At 48.3% G+C, this 18,140-nt stretch overlaps 1 protein-coding gene across 1 annotated transcript in view; it reads left to right on the top strand.

Annotated features, from left to right (window-relative positions):
• The window catches only part of MARCHF4 (membrane associated ring-CH-type finger 4), a 147,904-nt gene extending 130,028 nt beyond the window's left edge, over positions 1-17,876 (top strand). Inside the window, exon 4 of the mRNA XM_075317042.1 lies at positions 12,552-17,876. Within this exon, the coding sequence (XP_075173157.1) occupies positions 12,552-12,907 (356 nt within the window). The 3' untranslated portion in view covers positions 12,908-17,876. The remainder of the gene's footprint in view (positions 1-12,551) is intronic.
• Positions 17,877-18,140: the final 264 nt, after the last annotated feature.

Below are 18,140 nucleotides of genomic sequence, written 5' to 3'. Positions count from 1 at the left end.
ATGGTGCATCGACCTCTGATGTGTATGGATGGTGCATTGACCTCTGATGTGTATGGATGGTGCATCGACCTCTGATGTGTATGGATGGTGCATTGACCTCTGATGTGTATGGATGGTGCATCGACCTCTGATGTGTATGGATGGTGCATTGACCTCTGATGTGTACGGATGGTGCATCGACCTCTGATGTGTATGGATGGTGCATCGACCTCTGATGTTTATGGATGGTGCTGTCCATGTGAAGGTTATAGCAGAGTGGCTGAGTGTCTAGATTCAGCCAGCAAAGTCCTGTGATCGACAAAGGGGCTGAACTTATGTTAACTCCTCCCAGAAATGGTTGTTTTGTGGGGCTTTCTGGGTGGATATTAATCTTTACCTTTGCCTTGCATTATTTGTGACGGACACATGGACCTTGGTAGTATATGGCAGTGATGTATCCGCCTGTAGAGTGTAAGCTCAGCAGAAGCCGGCGGATGTGTCAGTGTTCGGTCCGTACAGCAGAGCTGGTGACCCGATTCCTTCACTTTCTGTTATCTTCCCCCTCACCTGCTTCACTTCCCTGACTCATATCTGTCACTCACATTCGTCTTTTCCAGCGACTGCGACTCTGAGGTTCTGATGAGCCGTAGTGGCTGGTGCTGACGGATTAGAGCCGCAGAGCCCTGATAGCTGCAGAGAGGTCCTCAGCGTCAGGCGTCATGAAAATGCTGACGTGAGCCCTGTGTGGATCAGAACACAGAACAGATACAATGTATCGACGATGATTGTGACAGTGAAAGATTGTAACAATTGTTAGTAAAAACTGAGAATGTAAAAACATCCAACTGTCAAGACTCAGAACCATATAATGCCTGGTACTAATGATGGATGGATGGATGGATGGATGGATGGATGGATTGGGAGATAAATAGACAGGTATTAGATAGTTTTTTTAGTTTACTATTGTAGGCAGTGACTGCCCCTCTTCACCTCCTTTCCTCCCGTCAGTCTGTTTTTAATTACTGCTGCATCCTACCTGCCCTTTACATTTGTAGTTTTAGCCCATGAGAGAAATGTGTGATAATATTAGGTTTAGGCTCCTATCACAGAGAGGTGGCCTTGTGGTGGCCGGTGGGCGCTCATGCATTGCCCAATCTGTGCCCTGTCCCTCCATTGTATGAGTATACCCTGTGCAGCAGTGATGAGGCTTATATGTCCTATATTCAGTGATTACTCACATTGTTGCAGGCGGAGGCTGCTGTGTTCTTTGGTTTGTAAATAGATATTTCTGTCCTTGTTCTTTCGGTGGGTTTTTCTTGGCTGGATCCTGCAGTATATTACATATAATATTGCGCTGACCTTACATGTGATCTCAGGATATTAGATTCTTGTGTAATATTTGCGGTGTGGACCTCGGGGGACGCAGCTTCAGATTTTCAATGTTTGCAGGAGAATTTATTGAAAATTGCATATGATGTACAAAAATAAATCAGACTCTGCAAGCAAAATACTTAATAGATGATTGTAAATGATGTGATATCCCTCAGGGAATGGTACGCTGTGCCTCATTCATCCATTTCCTTGATGCTGTGCCTCATTCATCCATTTCCTTGATGCTGTGCCTCATTCATCCATTTCCTTGATGCTGTGCCTCATTCATCCATTTTCTTGATGCTGTGCCTCATTCATCCATTTCCTTTGACGCTGTGCCTCATTCATCCATTTCTTGTGATACTGTGCCTCATTCATCCATTTCTTGTGATACTGTGCCTCATTCATCCATTTCTTGTGATGCTGTGCCTCATTCATCCATTTCCTTTGATGCTGTGCCTCATTCATCCATTTCCTTTGATGCTGTGCCTCATCCATCCATTTCTTGTGATGCTGTGCCTCATCCATCCATTTCTTGTGATACTGTGCCTCATTCATCCATTTCTTGTGATACTGTGCCTCATTCATCCATTTCTTGTGATACTGTGCCTCATTCATCCATTTCTTGTGATACTGTGCCTCATTCATCCATTTCTTGTGATGCCGTGCCTCATTCATCCATTTCCTTTGATGCTGTGCCTCATTCATCCATTTCCTTTGATGCTGTGCCTCATTCATCCATTTCCTTTGATGCTGTGCCTCATTCATGCATTTATTGTGATACTGTGCCTCATTCATACATTTCTTGTGATACTGTGCCTCATTCATCCATTTATTGTGATACTGTGCCTCATTCATCCATTTCTTGTCATGCTGTGCCTCATTGATCCATTTATTGTGATACTGTGCCTCATTCATCCATTTATTGTGATACTGTTCCTCATTCATCCATTTCTTGTGATACTGTGCCTCATTCATCCATTTCTTGTGATACTGTGCCTCATACATCCATTTCTTGTGATACTGTGCCTCATTCATTCGTTTCTTGTGATACTGTGCCTCATTCATCCATTTCTTGTCATGCTGTTCCTCATTCATCCATTTATTGTGATGCTGTGCCTCATTCATCCATTTCTTGTGATACTGTGCCTCATTCATCCATTTCTTGTCATGATGTGCCTCATTCATCCATTTCTTGTGATGCTGTGCCTCATCTATCCATTTCTTGTCATGTTGTGCCTCATTCATCCATTTCTTGTCATGTTGTGCCTCATTCATCCATATCTTGTCATGCTGTGCCTCATTCATCCATTTCTTGTCATGTTGTGCCTCATTCATCCATATCTTGTCATGCTGTGCCTCATTCATCCATTTCTTGTCATGTTGTGCCTCATTCATCCATTTCTTGTCATGCTGTGCCTCATTCATCCATTTCTTGTGATGCCGTGCCTCATTCATCCATTTCTTGTGATGCCGTGCCTCATTCATCCATTAATTGTGATACTGTGCCTCATTCATCCATTTCTTGTCATGCTGTGCGTCATTCATCCATTTCCTTGGATGCTGTGCCTCATTCATCCATTTCCTTTGATGCTGTGCCTCATTCATCTATTTCTTGAGATACTGTGCCTCATTCATCTATTTCTTGTGATACTGTGCATCATTCATCCATTCCTTGTCATGCTGTGCCTCATTCATCCATTTCTTGTCATGCTGTGCCTCATTCATCCATTTCTTGTGATGCTGTGCCTCATTCATCCATTTCCTTTGATGCTGTGCCTCATTCATCCATTTCTTGTCATGCTGTGCCTCATTCATCCATTTCCTTTGATGCTGTGCCTCAATCATCCATTTCTTGTCATGCTGTGCCTCATGCCTCCGCATCCGTGAATTCTTTAGATTATGGTACTCTTTCACTAATCTGCTAGGTGCCTTCTACCAAAATACAAAGATTCCTTACAGACGAAGACAAAATCGTCTCCAGTGCCCCCTATTCCTGCTTGGCGGTACTGACATTATAAAGACCCTGCCCATTATGTGGGTTATAAACTCAAACCAGGATCTTCCTTTGCATAGAATTGTTTAAGGGTTTTAGACCCTCGTGGGTGACAACTAGGGTCAGGTTGGCTGCGTTAGAGACCTTCACCTCTTCCAATGTTATAGGTGACTACCTTCATTTTTAGGGATATCCGCCTCCAATCATAGAAATCTCCAGCTATTCTCATGGTCGTCTGCCTCTATCCCCGTGGGTAAATTATTTCGCTCTCTTAGCTATTGCCATGGCTCTGATCCGTGTCGTGCTGCTCTCCAGCAGAGCTGGTGTTCTGTTTTGTATTTTGCACTGGTGGATGGGTGGTTTTCCATCCTCAGTTCCTGCGCTGGTGTTGGGAGAGGCCTCTCTTCAGGTGCCTTGTTCCGGGTGATTGATCTGCTTCATTAGGGGACAGCCTCACTCAGAACACCGCCAGTCGTAGTTCCTGCCTGCAGTAAGTGCTTTGGCTTCCATTTTTGCTTTGATCTTCTCCTCCTACCCAGACCTGTTGTTTCCCCTCTCCTCCCGTGTCCCTGACTCTGACGTTGTTCCCCAGCTCCTAACCTCCGGCTTGTACCCTGACCTCGACTATGCTTTTCCCCAGTGTACGTTACATGATTTCCTGGCTTTTACCCTGACCTTGACTGCACTTCCCTCCCAGTGTACCTTACGTGACTTCCGGCTTTTGTCCTTCCACTTGTACTGTGACCTTGGCTCCGCTTTTCCCCCGGGTACCTTACTTGATTTCCTGGCTTCTGACCTCTGACTTGTACCTTGACCTTGGCTCCACTTTTCCCCAATGTACCTTACATGACTTCCTGGCTTCTGACATCCGGCTTGTGCTCTGATCTCGGCTTTGCTTTATCCCTGGGTTCCATATGTGACCTCCTGGCTCCTGACCTCTGGTTTGTTTGACTTCCCCGTCTCTAGTTGCATTTGGTGACACCTAGTAGTAGTTGGTCACAGATATCGACCACCTTTCTCTTCGTTTTCTGCTTTCAATCTTATAGATTTCTACCTCAATCTCATGGGGAGATTCTTTCCCCATCATAATAAAGTCCATGAATTTGGGGAAATGATGATGATGTTCTCTTTGCCGTATGGAGAAGGGTCTGCCCCAATCTGATGGGAAGTCTCATTTTACGGTGAAGCTGTTTTCCCAAATTCCATATTTGAATACTATGCTTTCGGCGTTATATCTGGCCATCTCTCGCGCCTCTTAGCTTCTGTTTGTAGCGGCTCCTCGCCACCACTGCTCGTGCCTCTTCGCTTCTGTTTGTAGTGGCTCCTCGCCTCCATCGCTCGCGCCTCTTAGCTTCTGTTTGTAGCGGGTCCTTGCCTTCATCGCTCGCACAACTTCGCTTCTGTTTATAGTGGCTCCTCGCCTCCATCGCTCGCGCCTCTTAGCTTCTGTTTGTAGCGGCTCCTCGCCTCCATCGCTCGTGCCTCTTAGCTTCTGTTTGTAGCGGCTCCTCGCCTCCATCGCTCGTGCCTATTAGCTTCTGTTTGTAGCGGCTCCTTGCCTCCATCGCTCGCGCCTCTTCGCTTCTATTTGTAGCGGCTCCTCGCCTCCATCGCTCGCGCCTCTTCGCTTCTGTTTGTAGCGGCTCCTTGCCTCCATAGCTCGCGCCTCTTCGCTTCTTTTTGTAGTGGCTCCTCGCCTCCATCGCTCGCGCCTCTTCGCTTCTGTTTGTAGCGGCTCCTCGCCTCCATCACTCGTGCCTCTTCGCTTCTGTTTGTAGCTGCTCTTCGCCTCCATCGCTCGTGCCTCTTCGCTTCTGTTTGTAGCGGCTCCTCGCCTCCATCGCTAGCGCCTCTTTGCTTCTGTTTGTAGCGGCTTCTCGCCTCCATCGCTCGCGCCTCTTCGCTTCTTTTTGTAGCGGCTCCTCGCCTCTATCGCTCGCGCCTCTTAGCTTCTGTTTGTAGCGGCTCCTCGCCTCCATCGCTCGCGCCTCTTCGCTTCTGTTTGTAGCAACTCCTCGCCTCCATCGCTCGCGCCTCTTCGCTTCTGTTTGTAGCGGCTCCTCGCCTCCATCGCTCGCGCCTCTTCGCTTCTGTTTGTAGCGGCTCCTCGCCTCCATCGCTCGCGCCTCTTCGCTTCTGTTTGTAGCGGCTCCTCGCCTCCATCGCTCGTGCCTATTAGCTTCTGTTTGTAGCGGCTCCTTGCCTCCATCGCCCGCGCCTCTTCGCTTCTGTTTTTAGCGGCTCCTCGCCTCCATTGCTCGCGTCTCTTCGCTTCTGTTTGTAGCGGCTCCTCGCCTCCATCGCTCGCGCCTCTTCGCTTCTGTTTGTAGCAGCTCCTCGCCTCCATTGCTCGTGCCTCTTCGCTTCTGTTTGTAGCGGCTCCTCGCCACCATCGCTCGCGCCTCTTATCTTCTGTTTGTAGCGGCTCCTCGCCTCCATCGCTCGCGCCTCTTAGCTTCTGTTTTTGTAGCGGCTCCTCGCCTCCATCGCTCGTGCCTCTTCGCTTCTGTTTGTAGCGGCTCCTCGCCTCCATCGCTCGCGCCTCTTAGCTTCTGTTTTTGTAGCGGCTCCTCGCCTCCATCGCTCGTGCCTCTTCGCTTCTGTTTGTAGCGGCTCCTCGCCACCATCGCTCGCGCCTCTTAGCTTCTGTTTGTAGCGGCTCCTCGCCTCCATCGCTCGCGCCTCTTAGCTTCTGTTTGTAGCGGCTCCTCGCCTCCATCGCTCGTGCCTCTTAGCTTCTGTTTGTAGCGGCTCCTCGCCTCCATCGCTCGCGCCTCTTAGCTTCTGTTTGTAGCGGCTCCTCGCCTCCATCGCTCGCGCCTCTTCGCTTCTTTTTGTAGCGGCTCCTCGCCTCCATTGCTCGCGCCTCTTTGCTTCTGTTTGTAGCGGCTCCTCGCCTCCATCGCTCGCGCCTCTTAGCTTCTGTTTGTAGCGGCTCCTCGCCTCCATCGCTCGCGCCTCTTAGCTTCTGTTTGTAGCGGCTCCTCGCCTCCATCGCTCATTCAGCTGCTTCCTGATTTCAATACAAAAAAATCAATACCCAATTTTAAGTACTGAAAGGAGAGGAAACACAAACAAGACGCGGCTCATTTCTCCAGATGGATGAATTCGGGGCTTGGATGCGACTCGTCTTCTTGTCCTCACAGTGGGGGGTGATTGTATCCTGTGCCGGAGCCAGAGGGAAGAACCAGACCCAAAGGAGGGGTATAGGGGCGGACATTGCTGCGGATCGGGGGCAGAGCGTCATGTATGCACTCTTCATTACACCAGTAACAGTCATATATAAAGAGGAGAAATATTGAGGCTGATTTATCAATACGTATGGATCAGTAGCGCTAAAGAGAGCGACATGGGACAGCCCTAAACTCATCAGATTTATCCTATTCTCTGATTCTCATTGATGAATTCGGAACATTTTTAGACTTTCCAGTCTCAGTTTACACCAACTCTTAGCACTTATATTGTGGCAAACTTTTGACACATTTTTTTGACCACAGTTAGGAAACAAAAAGCACACCCCTATCCAGAGAAGCCACACCCCCTTGTCAAACAGGAAGAAGAATGTGTCTAAAACACATAATATATATAATATAAGTCATAAAAGACTTGCTGCAGCATCCTGGCTCATTTAGCTTCATAAAACTCTCCGATTGTGTGTGGGTTTTTCAGGAGCAGTATTATAGTAGTTATATTCTTGTACATAGGAGCAGTATTATAGTAGTTATATTCTTCTACATAGGGGGCAGTATTATAGTAGTTATATTCTTGTACATAGGAGCAGTATTATAGTTGTTATATTCTTGTACATAGGGGCAGTATTATAGTAGTTATATTCTTGTACATAGGAGCAGTATTATAGTAGTTATATTCTTGTACATTGGAGCAGTATTATAGTAGTTATATTCTTGTACATAGGGGCAGTATTATAGTAGTTATATTCTTGTACATAGGGGCAGTATTATAGTAGTTATATTCTTGTACATAGGGGCAGTATTATAGTAGTTATATTCTTGTACATAGGGGCAGTATTATAGTAGTTATATTCTTGTACATAGGGGCAGTATTATAGTAGTTATATTCTTGTACATAGGGGGCAGTATTATAGTAGTTATATTCTTGTACATAGGAGCAGTATTATAGTAGATTTATTCTTGTACATAGGAGCAGTATTATAGTAGTTATATTCTTGTACATAGGGGGCAGTATTATAATAGTTATATTCTTGTACATGGGGCAGTATTATAGTAGTTGTATTCTTGTACATAGGGGGCAGTATTATAGTAGATTTATTCTTGTATATAGGGGGCAGTATTATAGTAGATTTATTCTTGTATATAGGGGCAGAATTATAGTAGTTATATTCTTGTACATGGGGCAGTATTATAGTAGATATATTCTTGTACATAGGAGCAGTATTATAGCAGTTATATTCTTGTACATAGGGGCAGTATTATAGTAGTTATATTCTTATATATAGGGTCAGTATTATAGTAGTTATATTCTTGTACATAGGGGGCAGTATTATAGTAGATTTATTCTTATACATAGGGGCAGTATTATAGCAGTTATATTCTTGTAAATAGGGGCAGTATTATAGCAGTTATATTCTTATACATGGGGCAGTATTATAGCAGTTATATTCTTGTAAATAGGGGCAGTATTATAGCAGTTATATTCTTATATATAGGGTCAGTATTATAGTAGTTATATTCTTGTACATAGGGGGCAGTATTATAGTAGATTTATTCTTATACATAGGGGCAGTATTATAGTAGTTATATTCTTGTATATAGGGGCAGTATTATAGTAGTTATATTCTTGTACATAGGGGCAGTATTATAGCAGTTATATTATTGTACATGGGGCAGTATTATAGCAGTTATATTCTTGTAAATAGGGGCAGTATTATAGCAGTTATATTCTTATACATGGGGCAGTATTATAGCAGTTATATTCTTGTACATGGGGCAGTATTATAGCAGTTATATTCTTGTAAATAGGGGCAGTATTATAGCAGTTATATTCTTATACATGGGGCAGTATTATAGTAGGTATATTCTTGTACATAGAGGGCAGTATTATAGTAGTTATATTCTTGTACATAGAGGCAGGGCAGTATTTACCATTAGGCACCCGTGGTCCGGTGCCTAGGGCGGCAGATTGTGAGGGGCGGCACCTTCTGGCAGCAAAAAAAAAAAAAAAAAATTTTTTTTTTTTTTTTTTTACATTTTTTTTTTTGTGGCCGCCGAGCACAGGGAGCTGATTGACCCCGGAACTGCCGGCGCCTGCACTTCCGGGGTCACAGGCGCGCGCCAATCAGCTCCTTCCTCTGTGCTGCGTCCACTGCTGTGTGGACGTCACATGCAGAGCTCACAGCAGGACGCCGTGGAGGACGCCGTGATGGAAGCCGGTGTCAGAAGAGGATACTCACGTGAGCCAGGAAGATGGCGGCGGGCACTGGAGCAGGTAAGTGGATTCATAAGGAGCGTGGGAGTGTCTCTAATGCAGACCAGAGATCTGCGCATGCGGGGGGGGGAGGCGGCAAAGGCAGATACTGGAGGTAGGCAGAGGCTGAGACTGGGGGGAGGCTGGAGGGAGGCAGAGGCTGAGACTGGGGGGAGGCTGGAGGGAGGCAGAGGCTGAGACTGGGGGGAGGCTGGAGGTAGGCAGAGGCTGAGACTGGAGGGAGGCAGTGGCTGAGACTGGGGGGAGGCTGGAGGGAGGCAGAGGCTGAGACTGGAGAGAGGCAGAGGCTGAGACTGGGGGGAGGCTGGAGGGAGGCAGAGGCTGAGACTGGAGGGAGGCAGAGGCTGAGACTGTGGGGAGGCTGGAGGGAGGCAGAGGCTGAGACTGGGGGAGGCTGGAGGGAGGCAGAGGCAGAGACTGGGGGGGAGGCTGGAGGGAGGCAGAGGCAGAGACTGGGGGGAGGCTGGAGGGAGGCAGAGGCTGAGACTGGGGGAGGCTGGAGAGAGGCAGAGGCTGAGACTGGGGGGAGGCTGGAGGGAGGCAGAGGCAGAGACTGGGGGGAGGCTGGAGGGAGGCAGAGGCTGAGACTGGGGGGAGACTGGAGGGAGGCAGAGGGAGAGACTGTGGGGAGGCTGGAGGGAGGCAGAGGCAGAGACTGGGGGGAGGCTGGAGGGAGGCAGAGGCAGAGACTGGGAAGAGGCTGGAGGGAGGCAGAGGCTGAGACTGGGGGGAGGCTGGAGGGAGGCAGAGGCAGAGACTGGGGGGAGGCTGGAGGGAGGCAGAGGCAGAGACTGCAGGGAGGCAGAGGCTGAGACTGGGGGGAGGCTGGAGGGAGGCTGAGGCTGAGACTGGAGGGAGGCTGAGGCTGAGACTGGGGGGAGGCTGGAGGGAGGCAGAGGCAGAGACTGGGGGGAGGCTGGAGGGAGGCAGAGGCAGAGACTGGGGGGAGGCTGGAGGGAGGCTGAGGCTGAGACTGGAGGGAGGCTGAGGCTGAGACTTGAGGGAGGCAGAGGCTGAGACTGGAGGGAGGCTGAGACTGGGGGGAGGCTGGAGGGAGACTGAGGCTGAGACTGGGGGGAGGCTGGAGGGAGGCTGAGGCTGAGACTGGAGGGAGGCTGAGGCTGAGACTGGGGGGAGGCTGGAGGGAGGCAGAGGCAGAGACTGGGGGGAGGCTGGAGGGAGGCAGAGGCAGAGACTGGGGGGAGGCTGGAGGGAGGCTGAGGCTGAGACTGGAGGGAGGCTGAGGCTGAGACTTGAGGGAGGCTGAGGCTGAGACTGGAGGGAGGCTGAGGCGGAGACTGGGGCAGGCTGAGGCTGGGGGGAGGCAAAGGCTGAGACTGGGGAAGAGAGGCTGATGCTGAGGGAAGATAGAGGCTGATGCTGGGGGAGAGAGGCTGATGCTGGGGAAGTGGGAGAGAGGGGCTAATGCTAGAGACAGAGGACAAGGGATGAGGGATAGTGCAATGACAAAATCGATTGGGTGGGGGGAGTGTAAGGACTCAGAATAAGAGGGGGCAGCATTGGGAGCTCATTGTGAAGAAGGGGCAGCATGTGTGGGATCAGTATGGAGTGGAGCAATGTAGGGGAGTCAATATCAAGAGTGGGGTAGTGTGTGTGTGGGGGGTCTCAGCATAAGCGTTAGTGTGGTGGTCTTAGCATGAGTGGGGCAACATGAAGGTCTCATTATGGAAAAGAGGAAGGCAGCATTAGGAGCTCATGGAGAGGGACAGCATGCATGGGACATTGTGAGAAGGGGGCAGCATGCATGGGACACTGAGGAGGGGGCAGCATGCATGAGACATTGTGAGGAGGTGGCAGCATGCATGGGACATTGTGAGAAGGGGGCAGCATGCATGGGACACTGAGGAGGGGGCAGCATGCATGAGACATTGTGAGGAGGGAGCAGCATGCATGGGACATTGTGAGGAAGGAGCAGCATGCATGGGACATTGTGAGGAGGGAGCAGCATGCATGGGACATTGTGAGGAGGGAGCATCAAGCATGAGACATTGTGCGGAGGGAGCAGCATGCATGGGACATTGTGAGGAGGGAGCAGCATGCATGGGACATTGTGAGGCGGGAGCAGCATACATGAGACATTGTGAGGAGGGGGCAGCATGCATGAGACATTGTGAGGAGGGAGCAGCATTCATGGGACATTGTGAGGAGGGAGCAGCATACATGAGACATTGTGAGGAGGGGGCAGCATGCATGAGACATTGTGAGGAGGGAGCAGCATGCATGGGACATTGTGAGGAGGGGCAGCATGCATGGGACATTGTGAGGAGGGAGCAGCACGCATGGGACATTGTGAAGAGGGGGCAGCATGCATGGGACATTGTGAGGAGAGAGCAGCATGCATGGGACATTGTGAGGAGGGGGCAGCATGCATGGGACATTGTGAGGAGGGGGCAGCATGCATGGGACATTGTGAGGAGGGGGCAGCATGCAAGGGACATTGTGAGGAGGGGGCAGCATGCAAGGGACATTGTGAGGAGGGAGCAGCATGCATGGGACATTGTGAGGAGGGGGCAGCATGCATGGGACATTGTGAGGAGGGGGCAGCATGCATGGGACATTGTGAGGAGGGGGCAGCATGCATGGGACATTGTGAGGAGGGGGCAGCATGCAAGGGACATTGTGAGGAGGGGGCAGCATTCATGGGACATTGTGAGGAGGGGGCAGCATGCATGGGACATTGTGAGGAGGGGGCAGCAAGCATGGGACATTGTGAGGAGGGAGCAGCATGCATGGGACATTGTGACGAGGGAGCAGCATGCATGGGACATTGTGAGGAGGGGGCAGCATGCATGGGACATTGTGAGGAGGGGGCAGCATGCATGGGACATTGTGAGGAGGGGGCAGCATGCATGGGACATTGTGAGGAGGGGGCAGCATGCATGGGACATTGTGAGGAGGGGGCAGCATGCATGGGACATTGTGAGGAGGGGGCAGCATGCATGGGACATTGTGAGGAGGGGGCAGCATGCATGGGACATTGTGAGGAGGGGGCAGAATGCATGGGACATTGTCCTCACATCATGCTGCTCCCTCCTCACAATGTACAGATCATATTTCATAATCGAGGAATGTGTGGTGGATATACAGTAGTTTATAAGGGAGGGCAGTGTGGTGTTTATTAGGGGCAGTGTCAGTCACAGTATATAAGTGGGGACGGTGTGGTGGGAATATTTTATACTCATGCTATGTTTTGATGTGCCTGTGGTGATTCCCATTGGGGGGGGGGGGTTCGTTTCTTATTGATACTTTTTAAAGTGTGCTACAGAGTAGATCTGCCTTAAACAGATGTCGTGTGCGAAAACTCAGTTTTACGTTGTCACTAAGGGGCGCGACCACTTAAAGTGCCTAGGGCAGCACGAAGGCAAAATACAGCCCTGCATAGAGGCAGTATTATAGTAGTTATATTCTTGTACATAGAGGCAGTATTATAGTAGTTATATTCTTGTACATGGGGCAGTATTATAGTAGTTATATTCTTGTACATAGGGGGCAGTATTATAGTAGTTATATTCTTGTATATAGGGGCAGTATTATAGTAGTTATATTCTTGTACATAGGGGGCAGTATTATAGTAGATATATTCTTGTAAATAGGGGCAGTATTATAGCAGTTATATTCTTGTACATAGGGGCAGTATGTTATGCACACTCTGTTATATACACGCCTTACATGTTACATTCTTGTCCTTTTATTCATCTCTATTTCTGCTTCTTTGCAGGACTGATTATTCATGAAGGACCTTCAGTTTATCGGATATTTAAGCGCTGGCAAGCTGTAAACCAACAGTGGAAAGTTCTCAACTATGACAAGACTAAAGATCTGGAGGATCAGAAATTAGGAAGTAGCCAACGCACAAACCAACGCACTTCAACCCAGACTAATAACTCCGCCATTACCACTGCGGGCACAGCCAATAATTCCACGCCTGGGGACAGTGGTGGGCATGGGGGCGCCATGTCGGACCATCACTGTGCTTACTCTTTTTTTCACATCCTCAGCCATCTCAGACCACACGAACAGAGGAGCCAAACTAGTACTAGCAGAGAGTTTGTGATGAGAGTGACCACGGTCTGAGTTACCCGAGGGCCTTACCTGGGAGATGTGTGCCTTGTCTTGAAGATCAATGCCTCAGCTCAGCCTTCTGGAGGAGAGAAGGTGCGAAGGAGGTCACGGAAGGTGTTGTGCTGGTCCAGCCTGGTCCAAAGTGCAATATGGACCGCATCCTGATAGGATGTAGTAGCATGACTATTGCACTCATGTGATCCGGAGGTTCTTGCAGTCACCAAATCCACATGGGGAGGTTGATTCGGCCCCGTGAGAAGCCCAACGTTTAGCAATTTCTGTCTGCAATCCCAGAGTTTCCACTGTTCCAACCTCTGCTCGGCAGAAATGCAGCATAAGCACAAAGGTGTTTTCTGTTCCATGTTTTTGATAATTCGGGCGCTGAGCTCCGGAGATTCTGTCTTCTTCAGTTTAGGTGATGAGGTTTTTAGGTCTCGACGCTCAGCGTCAGCGTGCAGCAGGTAAAGCCGCCACAATTCACTTTACTATCCTTTTTTATTGATCAGGAAAGCAAATAAGAAACCTTTCTGGGTCCTCGCTCTCACATTCATGAACTTTTCCTGCAAAATGTTTACCCCAATTGTTCCTACAGTAAAAGATTTCTAGCACAAATGATTTCCCAATGGAGGGAAGCAAAAGTAAATTCTTACAAATTACTAAATTCAGCACAATTTTACAATCCTTTACACCTGTAAGAATTGCATTGTTATGTTTCCTGATTCTCAGGGTCAGGTTGCAGCCTGTAAAGCCCGTACAATTTTGTATATTCCCGTTTTACAGGAAAACATTGACTCGTGACTGTTTCTTTTTCTTCTCAGATTCAGGTGATAATTCTTTACCACATTTTTACTACTAACATAGAATAAGTAAATTCCCCTTTACAGGAGTTTGGGATTTTATCTGCTGCTGCTTTATGGAATCTCCCAAAATCAAATATTCACTTACTAAAACTATTCTAGCATAAAATTCTATCCATATACACGGCATTGCTAGAATACATGACCTCCGATCCAGTGCAGCCGACATATTCCGGAGGGTGGAGGTGGTGATTCTATCCAAAACCTTTATGAGCTGAAGCTCAAGGTCAAGCAGCAGCAGGTAAAGCCTGACCAATTTTGTGTAAGAGCCAAAATGCCTTGGCCATTATGTTAAGTCTCTCCTAGGCTCTAATCCTTTATCAGAAGTGATACATTGTTTCAATTTACTCCATTGTTTTTGTAACAAGAAACCTTCAGTTTACGGCTCAATTGATTTTTGTATGGTCGGGTGGATTACTCAGATGTCTGTATAATGGCAGGAATTGGTGATGTTATTATTTCCCTGAAGCCGTTAATAATCCGCGGTGACTTCATGGTTATTACCGGAGCACAAGGATAAGCGGTCAAACCCTAAACATGGCTTCATAAAGGGCCGTTCTCATGTTGCGTCTCCGCCGCCCTCTGACTTCTTGGCTCCCTGTTATCTGGGGACGGTGCACTCCTGATGATTGACAGATCACACAGCGGCACAGTCATGCTGCCGGCCCCATCTTTGCGGCACGGTCATGCTGCCGGCCCCATCTTTGCGGCACGGTCATGCTGCCGGCCCCATCTTTGCGGCACGGTCACCCTGCCGGCCCCATCTTTGCGGCACGGTCACCCTGCCGGCCCCATCTTTGCGGCACGGTCACCCTGCCGGCCCCATCTTTGCGGCACGGTCATCCTGCCGGCCCCATCTTTGCGGCACGGTCACCCTGCCGGACTCATCTTTGCGGCACGGTCACCCTGCCAGCCCCATCTTTGCGGCACGGTCACCCTGCCGGCCCCATCTTTGTGCTCCTTGGTGCTATAAGAGATGGGTGTGGGAGATCGAGAGGCTTCAGAGTGGCATTTGCAAGCTCTAAAGCAAAGAACTTGTAAGCGTATGCCCCCTGTCTAGGAAACAGGCCACTGCTAAGAAACTGCAGAGGTGGCTGGTAACCATAGCAACAAGCTGTCAATTCCAAAACTAGAAATCCCTTCCATTGTTGAGAACAGAGAGAATATTTAATAAGAGGTAAATTGTAAAGTTGATTGTTTTTACTAACACTTTGTAATATTAGCCATTTAACAAGATGAGACGACCTCTTTAAGGGACCAAGCAAAGAGAAAGTAGCAGAGCAATGTCGTACGGCACAATGGTGGGGATTGCAACAGCCACGAGATCAAGACATTGTAACCTCTAGAGCCTGATACAGTCTGAGCTTCCAGTGCTGAGAAAGCCAAGGACGTAGCAGAGCTGGACTTATTTCTTTTGTGCTACAGAAGATGACCGCACAGCACAGTGTGATATGACCGTACAACTCATCACACTAAGCGGCTCCCTCAGCTCTGCTGCGTCCATTGGACTCCATGTATTTATGTCCCGGTGTAATCACCAATATATAAACTACGCAGGTGATTTGTAGTGGCATCAATCGCAATAATACACACTACTCACAAAACGTTAGGGACATTCGGCTTTCGAGTGAAATTTCAAGATGACCCTACAATGACCTCTACAGATGACCTTAATGTGACCGTCTCTGCAGTTTTGGATGCTCATGTCCATCTGTTCAATGTTTCAGGACGTTTTGCACAACTTGCTGTTCTCAAACAAGGAGCTTAATGGTAAAATTCACAGAAGGTGTTTGATACATGAATCCCCCAAGAAATTTCAGGGTTCAGTTAGAATTGGTATTAATTCGTCCTCCTCATCATGAGACCAAGACGACACCTAACAATTGATCAGCAGCGCCGCGCCATTGTGAGGCTTCAAGCAGGAGGTTCTCAGACGGAAATGGCCACTGAGCTTAGAGTGTCACAGAGTGTCACCAGCAGGTTGTACAGAGACACAGAGAGACTGGAAGAGTCACAGAAAGGCAATGAGGTGGCCACTGAGCTTAGAGAGTGTCACAGAGTGTCACCAGCAGGATATACAGAGATATAGAGAGACTGGAAGAGTCACAGAAAGGCAATGAGGTGGCCACTGAGCTTAGAGAGTGTCACAGAGTGTCACCAGCAGGATATACACAGATATAGAGAGACTGGAAGAGTCACAGAAAGGCAGAGTATAGACGTCCTCTGGCCACATCCCACACTGATGACCGCTTCATCTTCATTGTGAGCAATGCCCTTCAGAACCGGATGATGAATTTCACACAACTCTAGGCACATTTAAGGGAGATGAGTCATCCAAGTGTCACGTCTGACCATCAAGATCGTTTACATCAGTGTGGTCTGTGTGCTAGACGATCTGCAAGGTACCTGACCACACCACCAGGCACAGATGTCATCTAAGTACCTGACCACACCACCAGGCACAGATGTCATCTAAGTACCTGACCACACCACCAGGCACAGATGTCATCTACGTACAGTACCTGACCACATCACCAGGCACAGGCGTCATCTACGTACAGTACCTGACCACACCACCAGGCACAGATGTCATCTACGTACCTGACCACACCACCAGGCACAGATGTCATCTACGTACAGCACCTGACCACACCACCAGGCACAGATGTCATCTACGTACCTGACCACACCACCAGGCACAGGCGTCATCTACATACAGTACCTGACCACACCACCAGGCACAGATGTCATCTACATACCTAATCACACCACCAGGCACAGATGTCATCTACGTACAGTACCTGACCACACCACCAAGCACAGGCGTCATCTATGTTGGATGAGGGACCAGGGGCCTCAGTGCTGGTCACTGATGAAAGTCGATTCACACTAAGCAGTAATGATGGCCGCCAGCGCTGTTGGAGATGTCCAGCAAAGCATTGTGCATCAGCCGCTGCTGTCACCAGACGAGCCTTTGGTGGTGGTGTTAGTGTGGACCGGTATCTGGTCAGTACAGAACGGCTCTACACTGTGTTAAATGGTACAGTGACAGCCCCGACTACTGGAATAACATCCTTACTCCAGTAATTGTGCCTCTGCATGAACCACACCGGCCTAATATCAACTTCATGGAAGACAATGCTCCAGCTCATCAGGTTGCATCATCAGGGAACGGCTGCTGAAGACTGGGGGACCTCAAATGGTAACGGCTGCACTTTCTCCAGATCTGAATCCCATAGAAAACCTATGAGAAGAGCTGAGTTACCATGTAGAGGCCGTAACTCTGCACCCCAGAACCTCAATGGCCTGAGGGCCGCCCTTCAAGAAGAGTAGGATACCATGCCTCAACAGACAGTAACTCTACTGGAGACCATCAGGAGGCAGGCGCCGCTGTCAGCTGGAATTGATGCTCAAGACTACATGACAAGTTATTGAGACACTAACATGGGTGGAGGGTTATAGCCAGCACTGGTGTTGGCTTTTGTTTCATTAAATAGTTTGACATGAGGAAATCTCCATTGCTGCTTCTACTTATTGCCCGACTTCATGATAAAATATCTCTGTAACCTGAACTTTTTTCATTTTACATAAATTTCACTTGAAAGCCAAATATCCCGAATGTGTTGTGAGTCGTGTATATTTTTTAAGTTGATCCATTACTACCATAATTAAAACAAAAATCAATTTTGGATCTCAAACTAATAAACATTGCTAAAATCTAATACTCCGCTTGGTTCCCTAAAAATACTGGCGCAAATTAAAAATAAAAGTGATACAAAGAAGCCCCTTGTGTTTGGATCTATCCTGATCGTTCACACGCTGCCTACAGTTTTCTACCCCAGAACAAGTTTTAGTGTCTTTATAAATTTGGAGTAAATATAAGTCATCACCCCCAAAAGTTATCACTCAGATGCTTTATATAATTTGGTAACTAACATTTGCTCCCGCCATTATCAGCTCCAGATCAGCGGATCTCAGGAGAGTTTCATCCGGCTGCTAGGAAACAATTCGCAGAAATTTTGGCCAAATTGTTGAAAAAAAATGTATGCAATTTGTAAGGTTTACGAAAGGAAATTCTGATCCGTGTTGTTAGATTTTGTCTCTTTCCGACAGGTTGAACATTTTGTGCTTTTACTGTCACATTAAAATCTGTGACGACGATGCGCGGTGTCTGTCTTGTGTTCTGGATGTGAGCGCTCGTAGGTTTAATCCATGAAAAGTTTTATTTCTATGTCAAGAAATGGAAAGTGGAGACTAAAATCCAGAGCGGTGGACGAGGACCTGCTGGAGACCGCGAGAGTGAGTGATTACTGAGGGGCTGCATCTTCTGGGTTTAGGAGCTCCTTCTGGTGGGAGTCATTTCATTCTACTGTGTCTTCTAGATGGAG

Source organism: Anomaloglossus baeobatrachus, chromosome 7, assembly GCF_048569485.1.
Source record: "Anomaloglossus baeobatrachus isolate aAnoBae1 chromosome 7, aAnoBae1.hap1, whole genome shotgun sequence".
Taxonomy (NCBI): Eukaryota; Metazoa; Chordata; class Amphibia; order Anura; family Aromobatidae; genus Anomaloglossus; species Anomaloglossus baeobatrachus.
Note: the sequence above shows the minus strand (reverse complement) of the source record. Positions and strands in the feature narration are given on the sequence as shown.